This window comes from Neophocaena asiaeorientalis, unplaced genomic scaffold (assembly GCF_003031525.2).
Source record: "Neophocaena asiaeorientalis asiaeorientalis breed wild unplaced genomic scaffold, Neophocaena_asiaeorientalis_V1.1 scaffold33, whole genome shotgun sequence".
NCBI lineage: Eukaryota > Metazoa > Chordata > Mammalia > Artiodactyla > Phocoenidae > Neophocaena > Neophocaena asiaeorientalis.
The window spans coordinates 2670133-2697038 of record NW_020171988.1 but is presented as its reverse complement, the minus strand read 5'-3'; the positions used below and the strand labels follow the sequence as shown (position 1 = coordinate 2697038).

General features: G+C 37.4%; 1 protein-coding gene across 1 annotated transcript in view; it reads right to left on the bottom strand.

Moving 5' to 3' along the window:
* Positions 1-2610: 2610 nt before the first annotated feature.
* The window catches only part of COL6A5 (collagen type VI alpha 5 chain), a 106208-nt gene continuing 81912 nt past the window's right edge, over positions 2611-26906 (bottom strand). The window contains exons 38-39 of the mRNA XM_024747790.1: positions 4059-4748; positions 2611-2711 (exon numbers count right to left, since the gene is read on the bottom strand). Coding sequence (XP_024603558.1) covers positions 2611-2711; positions 4059-4748 — 791 coding nt within the window. The remainder of the gene's footprint in view (positions 2712-4058; positions 4749-26906) is intronic.

The window sequence follows — 26906 nt, the reverse complement described above, 5'->3', positions numbered from 1 at the left end:
AGGCTGGGAAGTCTGAGATCAGGGAACCAGCCAATTTGGTTCATGGTGAGAGCTCTCTTCCTGGCTCGCAGACAGCCACCTCCTTTTTGTGTTCTCACATGCTGGAGAGTCCTGGTGTCTCTTCCTCTTATAATTACACCACTTCCATCAGACCAGGCCTCCACCCTTATGACTTCACTTAGCCTTAATCACCTCCTTAAAGGCCCTACCTCCAATACAGCCACATGGTGGGGCGGGGGGGATGTTAGGGCTTCAACATATGAATTTGGGGCACACAATCTAGTCCATAGCAGGGGATATAATTAACAGTGTAAGCACAGGAAGGAACCTTATAAATCTGCATTTCTCAAACGTGTCTATACATTATAATCAGCTGGATATTTGCTGACAATTCCATAGTCCACCCAACACTCCACATCAATTAAATCACATTATCTGGGGTTGAGACACAGGCATCCATATTTTTTAGAAGCTGCACAGGTGATTCTAATGTGCATACAAGTTTGGAAAACACTACTATAAATCCTGATTGAATCAGTTCTGTTAGATATTTCAAGGCAGTTTTTGGCTGAAAATGATAAGCTTAGTAGAATCAAAAGGATTATTAGATTATATTATTAATATAATATTATATTAATATAGGATATACCATATATAACATAAGATACACTATATATATATATATATGAAGTATACATACATATATAATATTTTACATACATACTGCATACATATATAGTGTTTTATTGCATAATTATACCAACATTTATCATATGTGCAGTGGGCATTTTTGTTCCCACTTTAAGGCCACTACAAATAGTTCTGTTATGAACATTCTAGTACCTGACTCTTAGCGAATATATATTTTTCTGTTATATACATTGGGGTAACATTGTTGGGTCATAGGATATGCACATTTTCAGTGTTAGTAGACACCCAGGAATATTTATTTTAAAATAACTTCTCCCATGATTTTGATACATAGCAGAGACTGTGAACAGCTGCCCTCGAACTGACTATGCCTGCCTCTTCTCCATCTCCTATTTTCTCTTTAGCTATACGTCCACGGCCACTTCCCCACACAGCCTAATAAGCATACAGAGATCTCAGAACCATAGAAGCCTTGTCCTCTCCAGGTTCCACTGTGCTGGGGCTCGGCCAGGAGCCTAGATCTCAGACAAGGAAAGCCCTGGTCATCAAGGGAGAAAGCAGACCCTTAGTCTTCAAATTCTGGAGGCCTGCTGCTCAGTTCCTCTCCTATCTCATCTCCACAAGAATGCAGGGTTCCTCCTGCTCCCCCAGAACCTGTGGTCCTTACTCTTCTCCCTCTTATGTTTGTATTCCTTGACCCACCCCAGGCATTTATATCTAGTTCTGGTTTTGTCAAGGCCAGTGGCTTCTTTTTTTGCCCTCCTAGAGTTTTTATCTCCCTTGCCCCCTTGTTTTGGGGATCCTTGTAGCCCTAGTTAATAAGCCCCTCTATTCTACAATCTCTATTTGTCTCCATGAGTTCTCATTGCTCATCTTCTACCAGGGAAAATCCAAACAGACAAGGGTATTTCAGAGTTGTCAACTCTAATGCACTCAGGTTACATTTTTCATCTTGTCTGACATTTGCTGGAGCTGTAATTTCTTCTGAATGTGCCTCTTCCCTGTCTTTCATCATCAGAAAAGTTGAAAAGAGCATGTATAACCTCTGGATCAAATCAGTGGTGGTCCCAGAACTGTTACTCTGACTGTTCCGTAATTCAAAGAAATGCTGCTGCTGGGAATCTAATTCACCCAAAGGCTCACTGTGTGAGCCCTCTGTTTGGGCTCATCCAAATAGAGATGGAGATGTTCTCCATCTCTATTTCATATACCTCAGGAAGAAGGCTGAAGTGACAGAGAAAAACGATGAAAAATATGTTAACCAAGTCCCTTTCAGTATTCAGTGTAGATACAGACTGATAATGTAACAGGAATCAATTTTATGCATGTTATTGGAATAGTCCAAATGCAGTTTGTGGATGAAATTTGACTGAGGGGCAACTTTTTAATTCCAAAGGGAAATTAGACATTTGTGCCCATGGTTTAGGGCTCCAAACCAGTATTATTTTCATCACTGAATTTTTACTGAGTACTTAGGGTTGGACTTTGCGAAATCAAACTTAAATGAATTCTTCCTGCCAGTCTCCATATGGGTTCTGTTTTTGAAACAGCAAACATTTTTGTTGCTGCTTTGTGAGTTTTTCTTTTTCATCTTTTTCTTCTGCTCTAAAGCTATTACATCTAACCTTTGATATTATGTTTTCTGTTTTAACAGTACCCAATATTTGAATGATAGTACATAGTTACTAATAAGGCATTAATAGGGGTCTCTTTTTTCATAAAAGCTACAAAATTGGAAACTTGGTTCTTTCAAATATGGATCATATTCTATGTACTATTAACACCAGATCTGTGATGTTGTCACAAATCAGGAACATTTAAAACACCCCCCCCCACACACACACCCATACACCCCACAACCAAACTTGCATCCTGAAAACTAAAATGCCATTTCTTTCAAATTATTTTCTTAAGGACTGTTTCCAGTGGTAGTATTACCTAAATTGTGGATTTGTCAACTCACAATACAATGTTTTCTGTGCCACCATTCTCTGGGTTGGGAGAGGTGATGTTAACACATTTGGGTCTCATATCTGCAGGGGGATATTTGTTGATGGCACCTGGAGAAAGAGTGGGTGGTTAGTCTAAATTTTACCCTTCCACATTCTATCACCCAAAGTCAGTTCATCTTTTCCTGTGGTTGGAGGTGTTTCCAAGAGCAAGTTAATTTTATAAGGGACTCAGCAAAATATGAACCTTCTGACTTTGCAATACCTTGTTGGCAAAGTCAGTGAAATATAGCAGTGATTGAGTCAAAAATTTTCATGCTCTGTGTGTCACAGGCTTGCAATATAATTCAAAGATATCTCTTAATCCCTTATGACATCTGGCTCTCTCACTCTAAAAGGAAGATATTTCTAGAAGACAGTATTAACTATTGAAATTGGCTGCCCTATTTATCTTGAGTTTGGAAGAAGGCATCATTTTTTTTGCAAGTGACAAGCTTGCCACTAAATATAAATCCTGAGTGCCAAGATGCTGACGGTTCCATGAGCCCTGGGCTTTATGAGTGCCAGAAAATCTGCATCTCTCTGATTCCCCATTAAACTTGCAGGAGCTATAGACAACCATTCAGAGTGGCCTCTGTCACACTCCTAATTCCCGGCACAGGCTCGGACTTGCTTGATGCTACAAGCTCTTAGGTTTGCTACTATAATCATGTCTGGAATTACAGCACATGGACAGAGACTGGGAAGCCTCTCTCAAAAGCCTACTGTGAAAAGACTCCCTTAAACCCCTTGCCTGGCTGTCCCTGAGCCAGCTGTCTGAGACAGAGGCTCTAGAAGAGATTTGTCCCCATGGCTCTTAAGAATTCAAGTCAGAAGCAAAGTTGATTTACAGTGGCAAGATGAAACAGAAGTCCTTGGAGTGGGTGGAGGGTGGTGGCAGTGGGGTATTATTTATTACAGTGATACCACTGTAATACTTTATTAAAGCTTTAGTAATTGATGTATCATTTAATGGTTAAGAGCACAGCTCTGGGGTCAGAATGCATAGGATTGAGTCTAGAATTTGCCAACTATTAACTGTCAGATTTTGAGCAGTTGATTTAATGTCTGTGAATCTCAGTTTTCTCACTTGTAAAATGGGGATACTACTACTTTCCTTAGAGGGCTGTCCTGAGGATTAAATGATACAATCCTTTAAAAAACTTGGCACATAGTAAACACAGATTAGGGTTAAAAGACACTTTTCACTTTCTGGCAAAGACCCTGACAGTGGGACAGCAGAGCTCAAGGTCACTAGGACCTGGGATTTTCTCTGTGGTTTTCTCATTGCCTCCTACTGACACCTAGACTCCACCACTCTTGACTGAAGTGAGAATCATGTTACTAAGTCAACTGGTGGATTGTGCAAAGAGTTATCTATTGGAAAAGCAACAGAAGAGAAAAACTTTAATGACTTACGTCTGATTGAATGAACAAATGGCTTGACAAATTTGACGATATAGTTAAAATCTGGCTTGTGGGTTCGGCCAAGCTGGACTAAGTGATGATCCAGTGGGTGGCTGGCTAAATCTTCTAATTCCTTGTCATTGTGTAGAGGACCAAAGGAAAACACAAATATGGAGTAGCCCCGACACTTGGCTCTCAGAGATACATTTCTTAAGACTCCCCTGTCTAAAGGGTTGGTTTCACCAGCAGATATAACAAAGATAACTTTGTTTTTCCTCAGGTTGGGGGTTCCTACAAAGACATTGTCAATTGTCCACTGTAGGGCATGGCCAATAAAAACATCTCCATTGAGCTGTTGAAGGGAGTCTTGGAGATGATGTTTCATTTGGTGTATACTGCTATAAGTAACCAAATCAAATTCTAGGTAGATGGGGCTTTCTTCTGTGTTGGGCATATAGCCTGGAGGAGAGTAGGTCAGGACTGCCACCCTGTCTCCCAAGGTGGAGATCAGTGGATCTGGGGCCAAGTGAAAGTAATCAAGCACTGAGGTTATAAAAGCTTTCACTTCCTTAAACTCATCATTTCCTATTCTTTGGGAAGCATCTATGAGAAAAGCCACATCCATGTAATATTCTTGAAGAGAGGCATCTCTGAGTTCATAAGTAAGACCTGGTTCTTCTTTTCTGCCATGGCTTTCCTGTCCTGCAATAGAATAACTCAAGTCACTACTTTTAGTAGAAGGGACACCTTGAAACTCCTAGCCAAGAATGGCAACACACAGCATGAGGTGTTGTCATACTTCATTCTCACACCCATGGCATACGTTACTAATCAATATCAGTACTTGTTCCCAGATGCATTCTCTAAGTACATCTCTACGCAGTATGCAGAGAGCCATTACCACTTGACAGGTATTCTCATATGTGAAGAAACCTATTTGCTACCCCATCTCTGATCTTTGTCAAAGGATTGATGGATCCTCCAGCTATTTTCGTATGCAGGGTGAAAAACATACAGCAATTTTTAGTGCACGCCACATGGTTACAAAATTTGGAGTACATACTGCATGAGATTTCATTATATGTAATGACCCCAAGAGAGAAGTAAATATGTCAAAGTCACATTTATTGATGACATCTTTATATACATGCTTAAAATATGCACCATAGTATGATGTCATGAGAAGTAGTATAAATGCTGACTTTAGAATCCAAATTCTGTGTAAGACATGACATACTTTAAGACCTTGGTACTCAAAGTACCAGTCCTCAAACAGCTTATTGGCCCATGACAAGATAAGAAACTTGCACCATGATATAAGTCAACTACATCACTAAGCACACAAATTATTTCATCTGATTTTATTTTATTTATTTATTTTTTGTATCAAGACCTTCTCAAGGAAGGAAACAGTGCCCCAGTTACACTCTGATGCTACCTTCTTATCTTGTTGGAGGCCAGCACTTCAAGTGGCTCTGCTCCAAAGGGTCATGAAGCCATGTCTACAATCATAGGGACGATGGCTGGCTGGTGAGGTCACAACAGAAAATGCCAGCTCAGAAAGACAGGAGGACATGGTCAATGTTCATTTTTTTCTATGGAAGAAGTATGTTTGTGAACCTAATCAAGCAAGAAGTAGATTCCTAACTGGCAAAAACTTATTACTGTCCAATTGTGCTTGGCCCATTATTCATGCTTTGCATCTATTACTTTATTTAATCCTCACAGCAACCACACTCACAAATGAATTGATTAACCTGTATAAATGTCACAAAAGTTTAATATTGAAATAGAATGCAGAAAAACAACACCACGGATAATGTTATTAACGAGGCAAATACTATCAGATGACTTCTGAATGCTCAATGATCTCTGCATTCCTGGGGTCAACTCCACATTATCTTTTTTTACCTATTGTAGGATTTTTTTCTGACAAATAAAATTTTTATATATTTAAAGTGTACAACATTCTTCAAAAAGTATACAAATAAGAAATGCTAGAGAGGGTGTGGAGAAAAAGGAACCCTCCTACATTGTCAGTGGGAATGTAAATGGGTGCAGCCATTATGGAGAACAGTATGGAAGTTCTTTAAAAAACTAAACATAGAAATACCATATGATCCAGTGATCCTACTCCTGGGCATATATCTGGAGAAAACTATAATTTAAAAGGATACATGCACCCCAATGTTCATAGCGGCACTATTTACAGTAACCAAGACATGGAAGCAACCTAAGTGTCCATTGACGGATGGATAAAGAAGATATGTTATATATACACAATAGAACAGTAATCAGCCATGAAAAAAGAATAAAATAATGCCACTTGCAGCAACATGGATGGATCTAGAGATGATCATACTTAGTGAAGTAAGTCAGACAGAGAAAGACAAACATCATATGATATTGCTTATATGTGGAATCTAAAAAAATGATACAAATGAACTTATTTACAAAAACAGAAATAGACTCACAGACACAGAAAAGAAACTTATGGTTACGAAAGGGGAAAGGGAGGGGGGAGGGATAAATTAGGAGTTTGGGATTAACATATACACACTACTATATGTAAAATAGATAACCAGCAAGGCCTACTGTACAGCACAGGGAACTATACTCAATATCTTGTAATAACCTATACTAGAAAAGGATTTTTAAAAGAATATATAGATATACATATATATGTATATATAACTGAATTACTTTGATGTACACCTGAAGCTAACACAACATTGTGAATCAACTATATTCCAATAAAAAAATTTAAAAATTGAATAAAATAATTAATAACAAAGTGTACAATGTTCTGATATAAGTATACCTTGTATAATGATTGCCACATCAAGCTAATGTTGTTGGATTTGATTTGCTACCATTTTGTTTAGAATTTCTGCATTTATGTTCTCGAGGAATGTTGGTCTGTAGGTTCCTTTTCTTGTAATGTATTTGTCCGGTTTTGGTCTCAAAGAATGAGTTTGGAAGCATTCCTTCCTATTTAATATTCTGGAAGAGTTTATGCAGAATTCGTATTGTTTCTTCCTTAAATGTTCTGTTGAAGCCACCAGTGAAGTCATCTGGGCTTGGAGTTTTCTTTAAGGAAAGTTTTGAACTACAAATTCAATTTCTTTAATAGGTTTAGGAATATTTAGGTTACTTCTCCTTGAGTGAGGCTTGGTAATTCATGCATTGCAACTAATTTGCCTATTTCACCTAAAATGTCTAACTTATAGGCAAAAACTGTTTATAATATTCCCTGATTATCCTTTTAATATCTGTAGAATATTTCTCCTCTCTCATTCCTGATATTGGTAATTTGTGTTTTCTCTTTTTTACTGCTGAGTTTGACTATGGGTTTATCAATTTAATTGATCTTATCCAAAAAAACACTTCTGGTTTTATTGATTTTCTCTTTTCTATTTCATTGAGTTCTGCTTTAATTTTATTACTTCCTTTCTTCTCCTTACCTTAGGTTTAACTTGTTCTTCTTTTTCTAATTTCTTAAGATGAAAGTTGAGGTCATTGATTTGAAACCTTTCTTCTTTATCAGTATAGTTATTTAATGCTATGAATGACATACTAAGTACTGCTTTAGAGGAATCTTACAAATTCTAGTATATTGTGATTTTATTTTCATTCATTTCAAAATACTTGCTAATTTCCCCTTTGGTTTTTTCTTTGACCATGGATTATTTAGAAGTGCTTTATTTAGTTTCCAAATACTTGGGGATTTTTCAAAGATCTTATTACTATTGATTTCAACTTAATTCTCTTTTGGTCAGAGGATATATTTGGAATGATTTGAAACCTTTCAAATTTTGAGAATTGTTTTATGGTCTACAGTATGATCTATCTTGGTAAATGTTTCACATGTACTTGAAAAGAATGTGTATTTGCTATTTTGTGTGCAGTGTTCTATTAATATCAATTAGGTCAAATTAACTGATACTGTTGTTCAGGCCTACGATATTCCTGCTGATTTTCTGTCTATTCTTTTGTCAGTTATTGAGAGAGGTATTGAAACCCACTGAGGGTCTTTTTTTTTTTTAAGTCTTTATTCTCCTTGAGTTTTATTTTGGATAATTTCTATGGCTATATCTTCAAGGTCACTAGTCTTTTCTTTTACTAAATCTAATTTCCCATTAATCCCATCCAGTGTATTGTTCATCCTAGGCACTGCAACTTTCATCTCTACAAATTCTTTTTTTTTTTTTTTTTTACATTTTCCATGTCTCAACTTTTTAACATATGGAGTATAGTTACAATAACTGTTTTTAATTTCTTTGTTAATTCTAACATCTTCATCAGTTCTGATTTGGTTTTCAGTGATTGTGCTTTTTTGATGATGGGTTCTTTCTGCTTTTTATGCCAGAGATTATGAAATTTGCCTTGTTAGATATGGGATAGTTTTATATTCTTATAAATATCCATATGATTTGTTTGGGGAGGCAGTCAAGTTACATGAAAATGGTTTGATCTTTTTGGGACTTGCTGTTATGATTTGTTAGGTATGTCCAGAGTGTTACTTAATTTAAGCCTACTTATTCCCCACTACTGAAGCAAGATCTTCCTGAATTTTCTTCCCAGTACTCTATGAATTATGAGTTTTTCCAGTCTCTCTGGTGGTAACAGGTACTATCCCTGGCCCTGTGAGCAATGGGCATTATCCTCTAATCCTTTCAGAAGAATGTTCCCCCATGCTCGGGTCATTTCCTCAATGCTCATGCTATCAGCACTCTGATGAATGATGAAGAGGCATCCTCTTCAGAGCTCTGGGTGTCTCTCTCTGCACAGCTCTCTCCTCTGTGGTGTTTGTCCTGTGAATTCTTACCACCTTGGTCTTCCTGGACTCTCAGCTCTGTTTCCTCATCTCAAGGAGTGCGCTGGGTTCCACCTGAATTCCCCTTCCTGAACCATGGCCTGGAAACTCTCTCTTGGCAGTAAGCAGGAGAAATCACAGGGTTCATCTCATTGGTTTCTCATCTCTCAGGGATCATTTTATTTCCTGAAGTCCAGTGTCCTGACAATTGTTGTTCCATTTCATATATATATATACTTTTTTTTCTTTCAGTTATTTCAATTTGTAGGTAAATCCAGTTCCTCTTACTTCACCTTGGGCATTTCTAATACATGAGAACTAACCATCTTGTTTGAGATATTCCTATGTTCTCTCCCTTCTTACAAAGGACTAAGAACTGGTCATTAATGTACCAGACTTTTCCTTTATCAATACATTCATAGTTATTGAACAGGATGTTACATTTCACGAGCTGTTTGAAATCTATGCACCTCCAATCCTCCACCAAGAACCTAGTTTCAAATTCTTAGAATTTTTGATAAATATCAAGATTCTTAATTGCTAAATATAAAACTGGAAGTGCAGACAAAAGCATAAATATATTTGTCTATGAAATGGGTGCTATATAATATACTTTAGCCCTAAAATACTGCCCAAACCTCTTCTAGAGTTCTTGGCAATAGTGTATCAGAATGTGTGAAGATTAGTTAAATGGACATTTCTTTCCTTTTGGGTTTACAATCCTGGAATTTATTAATCATTACCTGCTCTGCCACCAGGATCTCCATTTTGGCTTTTTAAAAAAGGCCGATCAACATACTTTGTTAAAACATAAAGAAAAGCATTTCATAAATGTTCTGGTAGAAGAGGAAGGAGTAGAAATGAAAAAAGAGAAATTACAACTGATATCACAGAGATACAAAACATCATAAGATTCTACAATCAATAGTTACATGTCATACATATTACTATATATAAAATAGATAACTAATAAAGACCTACTATATCACACAGGGAACTCTATTCAACACTCTGAAATGACCTATATGGAAAAAGAATCTAAAAAAAAGAGTGGATATATGTATATGTATAACTGATTCACTTTGCTGTACAGAAGAAAGTAACACAACATTGTAAATCAACTATACTCCTATAAAAATTAAAGAAAAAACCCAGTTACATGTCAACAAATCAGACAATGTAGAAGAAACGGATAAATTTCTAGAAACATACAATCTTCCAAGACAGAATCAGAAAAAAATATACAGTCTGAACAGAGTGGTCACTAGTAGTAAAATTGAATTAGTAATCAAAAAGCTCCCAGCAAACAAATGTCAGAACTGATTAGGTTCATGGGGGAATTCTACCAAACATACAACAAAGTGCTAATACCTATCCTTCTCAAACTATTCCAAAAAATTGAAGAGGAGGGAACACTCCCAAATTCATTCCAGAAGGCCAAAATTACCCTGATACCAAAGCCAGAAAAAGACACTACAAAAAAAGAGAGGTACAGGTCAATATCTCTGATGAATATACATGCAAAAATCCTCAACAAAATAGTAGCAAACCTAATTCAACAATATATAAAAAGGATCATACACCATGATCAAGTGGAATTTATGCCAGGATTGCAACAATGGCTCAATATTCACAAATCAATCAGTGTGATACACCACATTAACAAAAGGAAGGACAAAAATCACATGATCACCTCAATAGATGCAGAAAAAGCATTTAACAAAATTCAACATACACTCATGATAAAAACTTTATAGCACAGGGAACTATCAATATTTTGTAATAACCTATATGGGAAAAGAATATGAAAAAATCTATATATATGTATACAACACACACACACACACACACACATAAGTGAATCAGTTTGATCTACACCTGAAAATAACACAACATTGTAAATCAACTATACTTCAATTAAAAAAAATAAATTAAAAGCAAACAAAACAAAACAAAGCAAAAAATGTGGATATGCAGGAAACATCTTAACATAATAAAGGTCATTTATGACAAACCCACAGCTAACATCATATGCAATGATGAAAAGCTGAAAGGTTTTAATCTAAATTCAGGAACAAGACAAGGATACCCACTCTTGCCACTTCTATTTAACATAGTATTGGAAATCCTAGTGACAGTAATCAGACAAGAAAAAGAAATAAAAGGCACCCAAATTGGAAGGGAAGAAGTAAAATTATCTCAGTTTGTAGATGACAATATACTATATATGGAAAACTCTAAAGTCTCCACCAAAAAAAAATTAGAACTAATAAATGAATTCAGTAAAGTTGCATGATACAAGATTAATACACAGAAATCTGTTGCTTTTCTATACACTAATAATGAACTATCAGAAAGAGAAAGCAAGAAACAATCATGTTTAAAATCACATCAAAAAGAATAAAATACCTAGGAATAAACTTAACCATGGAGGTGAAAGACCTATACCTTGAAAACTATAAAACATTGTTAAAAAAAAAAAAAACAAACATTGTTGAATGAAGGAAATTAAAGATGATACAAATAAATGGAAAGATAGCCCATGTTTGTGGATTAGAAGAATTAATATTGTTAAAATGTCCACACTATCCAAAGCAATCTATGGATTTAATGCAATCTCTACCAAAATATCTATGACATTTTTCACAAAACTAGAACAAATAATCCTAAAATTCATGTGAAACCACAAAAGATCCTGAAGAGTCAAAGCAATGTTGAGAAAAAAAGGACAAAGCTGGAGATACCACCATCCCAGACTTCAGACTATACTACAAAGATACAATAATTAAAACAGCAAGCTACTGGCACAAAAACAGACACATAGATCAATGGAACAGAATAGAGAGCCCAGAAATAAGCCCACATACTTATGTTTAATTAATCTACAACAGAGGAGGCAAGAATATACAATGGAGAAAAGAGCCTCTTCAATAAGTGGTACTGGGAAAACTGGACAGCTACATGTAAAGCAATGAAATTAGAAAGTTTCCTCATACCATATACTAAAATAAACTCAAAATGGATTAAACACTTCAATGTAAGACAGAAACCACAAAATTCCTACAAGAGAACAAAGGCAAAACACTCTTTGACATAAATTGTAGCAATAATTTTTTGGATCTGGCTCCTAAGGCAAAGAAAAAAGAAAGCAAAAATAAAGAAATGGAACCTAATGAAACTTAAAAGCTTTTGCACAGCAAAGGAAACCATTGACAAAACAAAAATACAACTTACTGAATGGGAGAAAATATTTGCAAATGATATGACTGATAAGAGGTTAATATTCAACATATATAAAGGGCTTGTAGAACTTGTTACCAAAAAAACAACCCAATCGAAAAAAGAGCAGAAGACCCGAAGAGACCTTTTTACAAAGAAGACATACAGATGGCTAACAGGCACATGAAAAGATGATCAACTTTGCTAATCATCAGAGAAATACAGATCAAAACCACAGTGAGATATCACTTCACACCTCTCATAATAGCCATCATCAAAAAGTCACAAATAACAAATGCTGGTAAGGATGTGAAGAAAAGAGAACCCTCCTACATTGTTGGTGGGAATGTAAATTGGTGCAGCCACTATGGAAAATGGTATGGAGGTTCCACACACAAAAGAACTAGAAACTGAACTACCATATTATCCAGCAATCCCACTCCTGGGTATGTATCTGAGGAAAGTGAAGACACTAATTTGAAAAGATACATTAGATTTTGTATGATACATGAGATTTTGTACACACCTCTCCATTTCACACTGCCAACCCAGGCCTGTCTGGTGAGGCCACTGGCCCAATGTTCATAGCAACATTATTTACAATAGCCAAGATATGGAAGCAACTTAAGTGTCCACCATCTGATGAATGGATAAAGAAGATATTATACACACACACACACACACACACACACACACACACACACACACACACAATGAAATATTACTCAGCCATAAAAAAATGAATGAAATTTTGCCATTTGCAACAACATAGATGAACATGGAGGATACCATGCTTAGTGAAATAAGTCATACAAAGACAAATATTGTATGTTTTTACTTTTATGTGGAATCTAAAAAATAAAACAAATAAATGAATGTAATGAAGCAAACTCACAGATACAGAGAACAAACCAGTGTTTACCAGTGAAGAGAGGGAAGGGGGGAGGGGCAAGATAGAGGTAGGGGATTAAGAGGTACAAACTACTATGTATAAAGTAAATAAGCTACAAGGATAGATTGTACAGCACAGGGAATATAGCAAATATTTTATAATAACTTTAAATGAAATATAATCTATAAAAATATTGAACCACTCTGTTGTACAACTGAAACTAATATAATATTGTAAATAAACTATACTTCATTAAAATAAGAGGAAGGGTTGACTTACCATGTTAGTAGAATATTTTTTCATACATTTCCCACACCAGAAATAGTACTCTTTTTTTCCCAGTTTTCTCTTTATAAATGAGCAAAATCTCAATCATTTTCCAAAGTACCCAGCAGAACTATTTTCTAAAGAGGTATATTTTACCTCTAAAATCTCTAAAAATAGGTTCTCTACCTATTACAGGATTAGCATGAGAATCAAATAAGTTAAATGCTAAACTTTAAAATTCAGTCAAACACTAAATAATCACCTATGATAATTCTGCTTTGAGTCTAAATTATCTTATTAGGAAAGATTGGGCCTTTAAAAACATTTTCCTTCAAGAAAATCTGGCAGAAGTGTGGATAAAGGTTACCCAGAGCTCAGAGCAATGCTGTGTATTTTCTGGAAATGTCACCATGCCAAATTCTTATCTCCAACTCTGTGGGAGAATTTTCTCAGAAGGGCTTGCTCACTTGTTATGACTTGAAGGGAATGAGGGATGCAGCTGGATTTCCAGGGAAGTGCCCCAGGGATTAGCCTAATTTCGGCTGAGATTTAAGCCACAGGGCCAGGTGTGCTCCAGTAACTTTTGGGAGAAGTGGAGGTGGAGAGGGAATTGAGGGAGATTGAGCCATCTGGACTGGGATTGCATATGCTGTGGAGCTATGGTATTTGTGAGAAATCTCAAGATATGCATGAGTTATCTTGTGGTCTGCCTTGGAATTTGTACAGGGGCCAAAATTAGCCATGTGTTCTCTATAGACAAGCTACATGGACAAATGTGGCTACTTTATATGTACATTTCTGTCCACAAGGACTACAGCAGATATTTTTCAAGTTAACCTTTTTTATAAGACTTCCTATGAGTCTCGCAATGCTTTCTTTTTCAATTTTTCCATTTTCTCAGTATTGAATTGAGCATCCAGGATGTTTCATGTCTTGTGCTCAGCTCCATGCCTATCTCCTCTCATTTAATATTCCACACAGCACTATAAGGATGAAATTATCATTGTGCCCATTTTACAGATGAGCAAGCTGAGGCTTGGAGGGGGCAAATGACTTGGTCAAGAAAAGACAGCCTGTAAGTGGTAGAGGCAGGATTTGTACCCAGCTCTGTGTAACACCTTCAGAAGAACTGCTCATCAGATTTGAGGGTGGAACAGACACATTAAGGGACACATTAGCCACCTTGCCAAAGGCCCAGGACCTGGTTTGAAGAACAAGGTTCTCAGTCAATGCTATTCTTAGTAATTGAAGCTACTAAGAAAGTTTTCTTCCAAAAGTAGGCAGTTAAATAAAATTTGCAGTATTTTCTTCTCTAGGCATTATGGAACAGTGGTTATGAGCAGAACCTTAGGAGTTTGAGGTGAGTCTATACCATTTGTTAGCTCTGTGATTCTGAGTCTCTCCCATGCCTCTGTTACATTATCTAAAAAATTATAAAATTGTTATAATAAACTATAACCGTATAAGATTTCTGAGAGAATTAAATAAAAATTTCACAGTGCCTAGCATATCCTAAGCACTCTAAAATTATATTTTTTAGAAGGAAAAAAACTGAGAAAAGTCTCAGATATCTGAAAATCCTACCCATGATACTATATTCTGTAAACCAGAATTTCCAAAAAATGCAAAGTCAGCTGATATTAGTGGAACACAATGGACATGCATACAAGCTCATTCTGTTGCATTTACGCATACTTTAACTGCAGAGGAGTTGGAATGACTTACACACCTCTCCATTTCACACTGCCAACCCAGGCCTGTCTGGTGAGGCCACTGGTCAAGCTCTAGGCTGGAGCACAAGTCTCTTATGGTCTCTTATGTGTCTCTGACTGTGTGTCATTGATTTTATGCCAAAGGGAAATAGAGACATATTTTTCAATCTCTTGTTTTGTTAGATGCGTTCCTCTCTCCACCGCTTGCCTGAACAAGTAGGAGTCACTGTTTAAAATCGACTTCATCATTTTCCCCCAAAACAGAATAAATATCTTTCTTGGCCTAGACTTTTCTAGGTGCCACTTGGTCCAAACGACTCACTCTTGCCATCTATGTCATACTCTGAAACAACAATCTACAGAAAGGTACCAGCACACTGAGAAAAGTAATGCATGCCTTAGGAGTTATTTATACCCAGACCACATGGATCTTTGTTTTCTTAAAATTTTTATTGAAATGTAGATGATTTACAGTGTTGTGTTAATTTCAGGTGTACAGCAAAGTGATTCAGTTATACATATATATATTCTTTTTAAGATTCTTTTCCATTGTAGGTTATTACAAGATATTGAGTGCAGTTCCTTGTACTATATGGAAAGCCCTTGGTGTATATCTATTTTATATATAGCAGTGTGTATATTTTAATCACAAACTACTAATTTACCCCTCCCACTTTGGTAACCATAAGTTTGTTATCTATGTGTGTGAGTCTGTTTCTGTTTCATAAATATCATTTGTGTTGTATTTTAGAGTCTATATATGTGATATCATATAATATTTGTCTTTCTCAGACTTATTTCACTTAGTATGATAATCTCTAGGTCCATCCATGTTGCAGCAAATGGCATTATTTCATTATTTTTTATGGCTGAGCAATATTCCATTGTATATATACATCACATCTTCTTTATCCATTTATCTGTTGATGGACATTTAGGTTGTTTCCATGTCTTGGCTATTGTAAATAGTGGTATTTTGGTTTTAATGGTGTTAGTTTTTGCTCTGGCCTCTGGATGAGTTTATAAGCAATTTATAAGGCCAATCTATTCTGGTCTTATGTCCTCTAAATGAGTTATAAGCAGGAATTTCTAAAAATTAAATTAAAGAGACCTTCAATATGGCAGAGGAGTAAGATGTGGAGATCACCTTTCTCCCCACAAATACATCAAAAATACATCTACATGTGGAACAACTCCTACAGAACACCTACTGAATGCTGGCAGAAGACCTCAGACCTTGCAAAAGGCAAGAAACTCCCCACGTACCTGGGTAGGGCAAAAGAAAAAAGAATAAACAGAGACAAAAGAATAGGGATGGGACCTGCACCTCTGGGAGGGAGCTGTGAAGGAGGAAAAGTTGCCACACACTAGGAAGACCCTTCACTGGCAGAGATGGGGGGTGGGCAGGGGGGAATTTTCAGAGCCACAGAGGAGAGCGCAGCAACAGGGGTGCGGAGGGCAAAGCGGAGAGATTCCTGCACAGAGGATTGGTGCTGACCAGCACTCACCAGCCTGAGAGGCTTGTCTGCTCACCCGCTAGGGCGGGCGGGGGCTGGGAGCTGAGGCTCAGGCTTCAGAGGTCTGACCCCAGGGAGAGGATTGGGGTTGGCTGCGTGAACACAGCCTGAAGGGGGCTAGTGTGCCACAGCTATCCAGGAGGGAGTCCGGGAAAAAGTCTGGAGCTGCTAGATAGGCAAGAGACCATTGTTTTGGGGTGCATGAGGAGAGGGACTTCCTGTTCTGTGTGCCCATAGATGGCAGAGCACGACCTAAGTGAGCTCCAGAGCCAGACATGAGCTGCGGCTATCATCTCAGACCCCAGAGACGGGCATGGATCGCTAATGCTGCTGCTGCTGTCACCAAAAATCCTGTATGCAAGCACAGGTCACACTACCACACACCCTCGGGAGCCTGTGCATCACACCACTGCCAGGGACCTGTGAGCCAGGGACAATTTCCACAGAAGAACACATGGTGTGCCTCAGGCTGTTGCAATATCATGCCAGCCTCTGCTGCTGCAGCCTCGCCCCGCATTCCAATTATGGCTATGTTGCCCCTTCCTCTCCCTGGCCTGAGTGAGCAAAAGAGACCTAATCAGCCACTGCTTTGACCCCCCCCCCCCGACTAGGTGGGGAACAGACACTTGAGGGTGGCCTACATGCTGAGGTGGGGCCAAAACCAAAGCTGAACCCCAGGAGCTGTGCAAACAAAGAAGAGAAAGGGAAATTTCTCTGTGCAGCCTCAGGAGGAGCAGATTAAATCCCCTCAATCAACGTGATAAACTCTACATCTGTGGAATAACTGAATAGACAACGAATGTTACCAAAATTGAGTCAGTGGACTTTGGGAGCAACTGTAGACTTGGGATTTGCTTTCTGTGTCTGATTTATTTTTGGTTTCATGTTTATCTTAGTTTAGTTTTTAGTGCTTGTCATCACTGGTGTGTTTATTTATTGGTTTGGTTGTTCTTTTCCTTTTTTCTTTTCTTCTCTTTTTGTGAGTGTGTGTGTGCATGTTTCTTTGTGTGAGTTTGTCTGTTTAGATTTGTTTTACCATTAGTTTGGAGGTTCTATCTGTTTTTTGTTTTTTTTTTTTTCCTTTTCTCCCAAGCCGTGTGGCTGGTAGACTCCTGGTGCTCCAGCCGGGTGTCAGGCCTGGGCCTCTGAGGTGGGAGAGTCGAATCCAGGATATTGGTCCACCAGAGCCCTCCTGGCCCCATGTAATATTAATCAGTGAGAGCTCTCCCAGACATCTGTCTCAACACTAAGACCCAGCTCCACCCAACGTCCAGCAAGCTCCAGTGCTAGACACCTCATGAGAAACAACTAGCAAGATAGGAACACAAACCCACCCATTAGCAGAGAGGCTGCCTAAAGTCATACTAAGTTCACAGACACCCCAAAACACACCACCAGATTCGGTCCTGCCCACAAGAAGGACAAGATCCAGCCCCACCCACCAGAGCACAGGTACCAGTCCCCCCACCCCACAACACGGAAACCTACACAAGCCACTGAACCAACCTCAATCACTGGAGGCAGACACCAAAAATAACATGAACTATGAACTTGCAGCCTGTGAAAAGGCAACCCCAAACACATTAACTTAAACAAAATGAGAACACATAGAAATACGCAGCAGATGAAGAAGGTAAAAACCTACCAGACCAAACAAATGAAGAGGAAATAGGCAGTCTACCTGAAAAACAATTCAGAATAATGATAGTAAACATGATCCAAAATCTCAGAAATATAATGGAGAAAATACAAGAAACTTTTAACAAGGACTTAGAACTATAGAGCAAACAAACAATGATGAACAACACAATAAATGAAATTAAACATACTCTAGAAGGAATCAGTAACAGAATAACTGAGGCAAAAGAATGGTTAAGTGACCTGGAAGATAGAAGAGTCGAAACAACCGCCACAGAGCAGAATAAAGAAAGAGAATGAAAAGAATTGAGGACAGTCTCAGAGACCTCTGGGACAACATTAAATGCACCAACATTCGAATTATAGGAATCCCTAGAGAAGAAGAGAAAAAGAAAAGGTCCGAGAAAATATTTGAAGAGATTATAGTTGAAAACTTCTCTAATATGAGAAATAGTAATATTAATCAAACTATCAAAAATTAAACTCAAAGAAAAAATACTAAAAGCAGCAAGGGAAAAGCAACAAATAACACACAAAGGAATCCCCATAAGGTTAACAGCTGATCTTTCAGCAGAAATTCTGCAAGACAGAAGGGAGTGGCAGGAAATATTAAAAGTGATGAAAGGGAAGAACCTACAACAAAGATTACTTTACCCAGCAAGGATCTCATTCAGATTTGACAGAGAAATTAAAACCTTTACAGACAAGCAAAAGCCAAGAGAATTCAGCGTCACCAAACCAGCTCTACAACAAATGCTAATGGAAGTTCTCTAGGTGGGAAACACAGGAGAAGGAAAATACCTACAAAATCAAAAACAAAACAATTAAGAAAATGGTAATAGGAACATACATATCGATAATTACCTTAAAGGTAAATGGATTAAATGCCCCAAACAAAAGACATAGACTGGCTGAATGGATACAAAAACAAGGGCCGTATATATGCTGTCTACAAGAGACCCACTTCAGACCCAGAGACACATGCAGATTGAAAGAGAGGGGATGGAAAAAGATATTCCATGAAAATGGAAATCAAAAGAAAGCTGGAGTAGCAATTCTCATATAACACAAAATAGACTTTAAAATAAAGACTATTACAAGAGACAAAGAAGGACAAAACATAAGGATCAAGGGATCAATACCAGAAGAAGATATAACAATTGTAAATATTTACGCACCCAACATAAGGCAAATGCTAAGAGCCATAAAAAGGGAAATCAACAGTAACACAAGAATAGTAGGGGACTTTAACACCCCACTTTCACCAATGGACAGATCATCCAAAATGAAAATAAATAAGGAAACACAAGCTTTAAATGACACAGTAGACCAGGTGGACTTAATTGATACTTAAAGGACATTCCATCCCAAAACAACAGAATACACTTTCCTCTCAAGTGCACATGGAACATTCTCCAGGATAGATCACATCTTGGGTCATAAATAAAGCCTCAGTAAATTTAAGAAAATTGAAATTGTATAAAATATCTTTTTTGACAACAACATTATGAGACTAGATATCAAGTACAGGTAAAAAAAACTGTAAAAAATACAAACACTTGGTGACTAAACAATATGCTACTAAATAACCAGGTGATCACTGAAGAAATCAAAGAGGAAATCAAAAAATACCTAGAGACAAATGACAATGGAGCCACGATGATCCAAAACCTATGGAATGCAGCAAAAGCAGTTCTAATAGGGAAGTTTCTAGCAATACAATCCTACCTCAAGAAACAAGAAACACCTCAAATAAACAACCTAACTTTATACCCAAGGCAATTAGAGAAAGAAGAAGAAGAAGAACAACAACAAAAAAACCAAGGTTGGCAGAAGAAAAGAAATCATAAAGATCAGATCAGATATAAATGAAAAAGAAATGAAGGAAACAATAGCAAAGGTTAATAAAACTAAAAGCTGGTTCTTTGAGAAGATAAACAAAATTGACAAGCCATTAGCCAGACTCATCAAGAAAAAAATGGAGAGGGCTCAAATCAACAGAAATAGAAATGAAAACGGAGATGTAACAACTGACACTGCAGAAATACAAAGGATCAGAGAGACTACCTCAAGCAACACTATGCAAATAAAATGGACAACCTGGAAGAAATGGACAAATTCATAGAAAGTACAACCTACCAAGACTGAACCAGGAAGGAATAGAAAATATGAACAGACCAATCACAAGAAATGAAATTGAAACTGCGATTAAGAATCTTCCAACAAACAAAAGCCTAGGACCAGATGGCTTCACAGGGGAATTTTATGAAATATTTAGAGAAGAGCTAACACCTATCCTTCTCAAACTCTTCCAAAATATAGCAGAGGGAGGAACACTCCCAAACTCATTCTACAAGGCCACCATCACCCTAATAACAAACCAGAAAAAGATGTCACAAAGAAAGAAAACTACACTGACGAACATAGATGCAAACATCCTCAACAAAATACTACCAAACAGAATCCAAAAGCACACTAGAAGGATCATACACCATGATCAAGTGAGGTTTATTCGAGGAATGCAAGGATTCTTCAATGTATGCAAATCAATCAATGTGATAAACCATATTAGCAAATCGAAGGATAAGAACCGTATGATAACCTCAGTAGATACAGAAAAGGCTTTTGACAAAATTCAACACCCATTTATGATAAAAACCCTCCAGAAAGTAGGCATAGTGGGAACTTACCTCAACATAATAAAGGCCATATATGACAAACCCACAGCCAACATAATTCTCAATGGTGAAAAACTGAAACCATTTCCTCTAAGATCAGGAAGAAGACAAGGGTGTCCACGCTCACCACTATTATTCAAGACAACTTTGGAAGTTTTAGCCATGGTAATTAGAGAAGAAAAAGAAATAAATGGAATCCAAATTGGAAAAAGAAGTAAAATTGTCAGTGTTTGCAGATGACATGATACTTTACATAGAGAATCCTAAAGATGCTACCAGAAAGCTCCTAGAGCTAATCAATGAATTTGGTAAAATAGCAGGATACAAAATTAATGCACAGAAATATCTTGTATTTCTATATATTAATGATGAAAAGTCAGAAAGAGAAATTAAGGAAACACTCCCATTTACCATTTCAACAAAAAGAATAAAATGCCTACGAATAAACCTACCTAAGGAAACAAAAGACCTGTATGCAAAAAATTATGACACTGATGAAAGAAATTAAAGATGATACAAACAGATGGAGAGATATACCATATTCTTGGATTGGGAGAATCAACATTGTGAAAATGACTATACTACCCAAAGCAATCTACAGATTCAGTGCAATCCCTATCAAACTACCAATGGCATTTTTCACAGAACTGGGACAAAAAATTTCACAATTTCTACGGAAACACAAAAGACCCCAAATAGCCAAAGCAATCTTGAGAAAGAAAAACGGAGCTGGAAGAATCAGGCTCCCTGACTTCCTATACTACAAAGCTACAGTAATCAAGACTGGCACAAAGACAGAAATATAGATCAATGGAACAGGATAGAAAGCCCAGAGATAAACCCACGCACGTATGGTCACCTTATTTTTGATAAAGGAGGCAAGAATATACAATGGAGAAAAGACAGTCTCTTCCATAAGCAGTGCTGGGAAAACTGGATAGCTACATGTCAAAGAAAGAAATTAGAACACTCCATAACACTACACACAAAAATAAACTTAAAATGGATTAAAGACCTAAATATAAGGCCAGACAATATAAAACTCTTAGAGGAAAACATAGGCAGAACACTCTGTGACATAAATCACTGCAAGATGCTTTTTGACCCACCTCCTAGAGAAATGGAAATAAAAACAAAAATAAACAAATGGGACCTAATGAAACTTAAAAGTTTTTGCAGAGCAAAGGAAACCATAAACAAGATGAAAATACAACCGTCAGAAGGGGAGAAAATATTTGCAAATGAAGCAACTGACAAAGGATTAATCTCCAAAATCTATAAGCAGCTCATGCAGCTCAATATCAGAAAAACAAACAACCCAATTCAAAAATGGGTGGAAAACCTAAATGGACATTTCTCCAAAGAAGACATACAGATGGCTAACAGGCACATGAAAAGATGCTTAATATCAATAACCACGAGAGAAATGCAAATCAAAACCACAATGAGGTATCACCTCACACCGGACAGAATGACCATCATCAAAAAATCTAGAAAGAATAAGTGCTGGAGAGGGTGTAGAGAAAAGGGAACCCTCTTGCACTGTTGGTGGGAATGTAAACTGAGACAGCCAGTATGGAGGTTCCTCAAGAAACTAAAAATAGAACTACCATATGACCCAGCAATCCCCCTACTGGGCATATACCCTGAGAAAACCATAATTCAAAAAGACATGTACCACAATGTTCATTGCAGCACTAGTTGCAACAAGCAGGACATGGAAGCAACCTAAGTGTCCATCAACAGATGAATGGATAAAGAAGATATGGCACATATATACAATGGAATATTACTCAGCCATAAAAAGAAACGAAATTGAGTTATTTGTAGCAACGTGGATGGACCTAGAGTCTTTCATACAGAGTGAAGTAAGTCAGAAAGAGAAAAATAAATACCATATGCTAACACATATGTATGGAATCTAAAAAAACAAAAAGAAAGAAAAATTGGTCATGAAGAACCTAGGGGCATGACAGGAATAAAGATGCAGACCTACTAGAGAATGGACTTGAAGACACGGGGAGGGGGAAGGGTAAGCTGTGACAAAGTGAGAGAGTGGCATGGACATATATACACTACCAAATGTAAAATAGATAGCTAGTGGGAAGCAGTCACATAGCACAGGGAGATCAGTTTGGTGCTTTGTGACTAGCTAGAAGGGTGGGATAGGGAGGGTGGGAGGGAGGGAGACTCAAGAGGGAAGAGATATGAGGATATATGTATAACTGATTCACTTTGTTATAAAGCAGAAACTAACACTCCATTGTAAAGCAATTATACTCCAGTAAAAGCATTAAAAGAAAAAAAAAAAAGATGTGGCACATATATACAATGGAATATCAGTCATGAAAAGAAATGAAATTGCGTTAATTTGTAATGAGGTGGCTGGACCTTGAATCTGTCATAGACAGTGAAGTACGTCAGAAGGAGAAAAACAAATACCATATGCTAACATATGTATATGGAATCTAAAAAAAATAAATGGTTCTGATGAACTGGTGGGCAGGGCAGGAATAAAGACGCAGATGCAGAGAATAGACTTGAGGACACAGGGAGGGTGAAAGGTAACCTGGGACGAAGTGAGAGAGAGGCATGGACATATACACACTACCAAATATAAAATAGATAGCTAGTGGGAAGTAGTTGCATAGCACAGGGAGATCAGCTCGGTGCTTTGTGACCACCTAGAGGGGTGGGATGGGGAGGTGAGATAGGGAGGGTGGAAGGGAGATGAAAGGGGGAGGGGATATGGGTTTATAAGTATCCGTATAGCTGATTCACTTCGTTATACAGCAGAAACTAACACAACATTTTAAGGCAATTATACTCCAATAAAGATGTGATAAAAAGAATTAATAAATATTTATGGTTTTATTCATGTATGGTTTATAAAAAAGCATGAGAGAAAAATAATTAAATTAAAATTTAAATTGTACCACCAAAATTGTTTTAAAAATAGGGCTTCCCTGGTGGCACAGTGGTTGGGAGTCCGCCTGCCGATGCAGGGGACACGGGTTCGTGCCCCGGTCCGGGAGGATCCCACATGTCACGGAGTGGCTGGGCCCATGAGCCGTGGCAGCTGCTCCTGCACGTCCGGAGCCTGTGCTCCACGACGGGAGAGGCCACAACAGTGAGAGGCCCACGTACCGCAAAAAAACAAACAAACAAACAAAAAAACAAAAAAACCAACTCTCCCACTGATGACATGATGCTCGTCAAATTTGGCGCTGGATATATTTCGTCATTTGAAAATGCAGACAATGCCCTTGCCAGACAACACAGCCTACATTGTTAAGTTAACGTTTTTGTGGAAATGGGCATGGATTTGAATCCTGGCTCTGCCACTTACAAGCTGTGTGATGTTGCTTGAGGATCTTAACCTTTGCATCAGTGTCCTCATCTGTAATATGTAATAGTCATTATAATAATAATAATAGATTTTCATGGTAAGGATTAAGTTACATCATGTATATAAAGTGCCTGGTGCATAGTTGCACTAAATACGTGGTAGCTTCTGTGATTACTATTATTTCTCATGCATTGTTTGATCATCAAGTGAGACAGTGAATACAATGCTGAGATGAATACTGGTTCCCAAAGCATTCCACCTGCACTTTTTTTTTTAACATCTTTATTGTAGTATAATTGCTTTACAATGGTGTGTTAGTTTCTGCTTTATAACACAGTGAATCAGTTATACATATACATATGTTCCCATATCTCTTCCCTCTTGAGTCTCCCTCCCTCCAACCCTCCCTATCCCACCCCTCTAGGTGGTCACAAACCACCGAGCTGATCTCCCTGCACTTTTTATTAAACTGAATACTTTCTTACTTGTATTAAGCTTTCTTTGTTTTACTCAGAGTATACTCTGATTATCAGACTACAAGCTCTTTGAAGACAGGGTCTCTGTCTGAATCTTTTTTTTTTTTTAAATCTCTCTAACCCCCCAAAAGACTAGCATGGGGCTTAATTCAGAACAGGAGTTAATTACATATTTCCTGCATGGATATTCATGGGAAGATCCATGTAAATGCTTGGCAGAGTCCTTTCCTATAGGAAGCCCTCAACGAGGGCTGCCACTGTTTTGTCGATTGCCACCACCACCATCACCCAATTATCACTTCAACTATCTATGTTTTATTCCATTAGCAAAGGGTCCCCATGAAAAAATGTGTTGCTAACACTATAGAACATTGCTTTAGTAATTCCAACAAATGATTGCATGAGACCTACAGAAGCAGCCTCCATGAAGTCAAATCATCCACATCCCCTGAACTCACAGTTCACATTAGCTCTGCCGCATGCAAAATCTTCAAGGAAGACACCCAAAGTATAATAACTATACAATAAATTCTCAAGCAAAAGTGAATGTCACAACCTCAGTCCACAGCTTAAAATGAACAGGAGACTCAGTTTATCCCCCAAAGAGCATCCAGATGGTTGGGATTTTCTAAAGCATTCATGAAACATGTCATTACAATTCAGACATGATCCCAGTTCTATCACTGACTTCTTTAGCATGTGTACAGATATGAAAGTAGGACATTCAGCTGGGGGACTGCTCCATTGGGTGACTCAGAAGCCAGTTCTGCTGCATTTAATTCCAGTACAGATTTAAATGTAGCAGAAGATATATGTCTTCAAGTTCAACACATGACAGCAAAAATTGGAAGCAAGCTAAGTGTTCAACAACAGATAAATAGTTAAATACATTCATTCATTGAAAGTAACATTATGAGAACACAAAAAAATCAGTATGAAGCTTGCAGCAATATGTAAAATGTACAACATATGTGAAAAGCAGGATATGAAATTGAATAAAACTATGTAAACCTATATGCCTGTGGAAAAACCAAAGACTGTACTCCACACCACAAATAGCTCAGTCTGCTAAATTGTGTGATTTGTGACTCTGTATTAAAATGTTATATGGTATGATAGTACTTTTACAATTTTTTAAAAATTAGCAGGATCCTGAGGGTGTACTGGGAAACAGTGGACAGGGTGTAGAAATCTTGAGTCCTTATACTGAATTTTTTAGTTCCCTGATCTTGGGGGCTTGAAGTTTCTTCTAAAACAGGGTTTCTTTCATTATTGACAGTCTGATTGGATAATTCTTTGTTGTGAGAGGATGTCCTGTGTGCACTGTAGGATGTTTAGCAGCATCTGTGGCCTCTAGATGCCAGTAGTACCTTCCAGTTATGACAACTAAAAATGTCTCCAGACATTGCAATATGTCTCCTAGGGTAGAGTAGGGTGGAATCATCCCCAGGTGAATTTGCAAAAGCTAATCACTAAATACCTTTCCAGCTCTAATACCTTATGATTGATTGAAAATCAAAATATACATTGGCTTAAACAAACAAAACTGATTGTAGATCACAATCAAAGTTATCAAAATTAAAATGTAAAACAAAATCTATGCAAATTCCCTTGAGCACAACTCCAGCCTAGTTTGAAGAGAGAAGTGTTGCCTCTTAGTTCTTAACAAAATTCATTGAAAAGAACATCAGCTGAAATTATCTTAAGGCCAGGGAGTGTTTAAATCTATGAGTGTGCCCTAGGCTGAGTTTGGGTTGGCATTTAACATTCATTAAAAATTATCCTGTCCCGCTTTAATCTTGACAATAGACTAACTGTATCTTAAGTATTAGTTAACATAGCATCTTTGACGAAAGTGCTAGGCTTACAATTGGGTCAACAGTTGCAATTTAATTAGAATTAAACCACCCATTTTTATTACATAATTCCAAAGAACTATGTGTATTCCATTGGTGAGTAATTAAGAGCAACTGAATTTTCCAAAGAATTTTTATATTGTGGATGTGTGGTCAAAATGCATAATAATATCTCTAGATAACCCCTACATATTTGGATCTTAAAATGTCTTGTTAGATAGATCTTGGATGAATAGATGGGTGGATGAATGTTCAGTGTTCTTGGATGAGTAAAATAAAATTATAATCCAGTTTACCTGGATCCCTTTGACAATAGGAATTCTTCTGTGATACTAGTTACTCAATTGCTTTTAGCTGAGAACACAGAGCAAATCAGGAAGCACACCAAAGTGGTAGCATGCACAGTAGTTCTTAAACTTCAGCCTGGATCAGATTTTTTG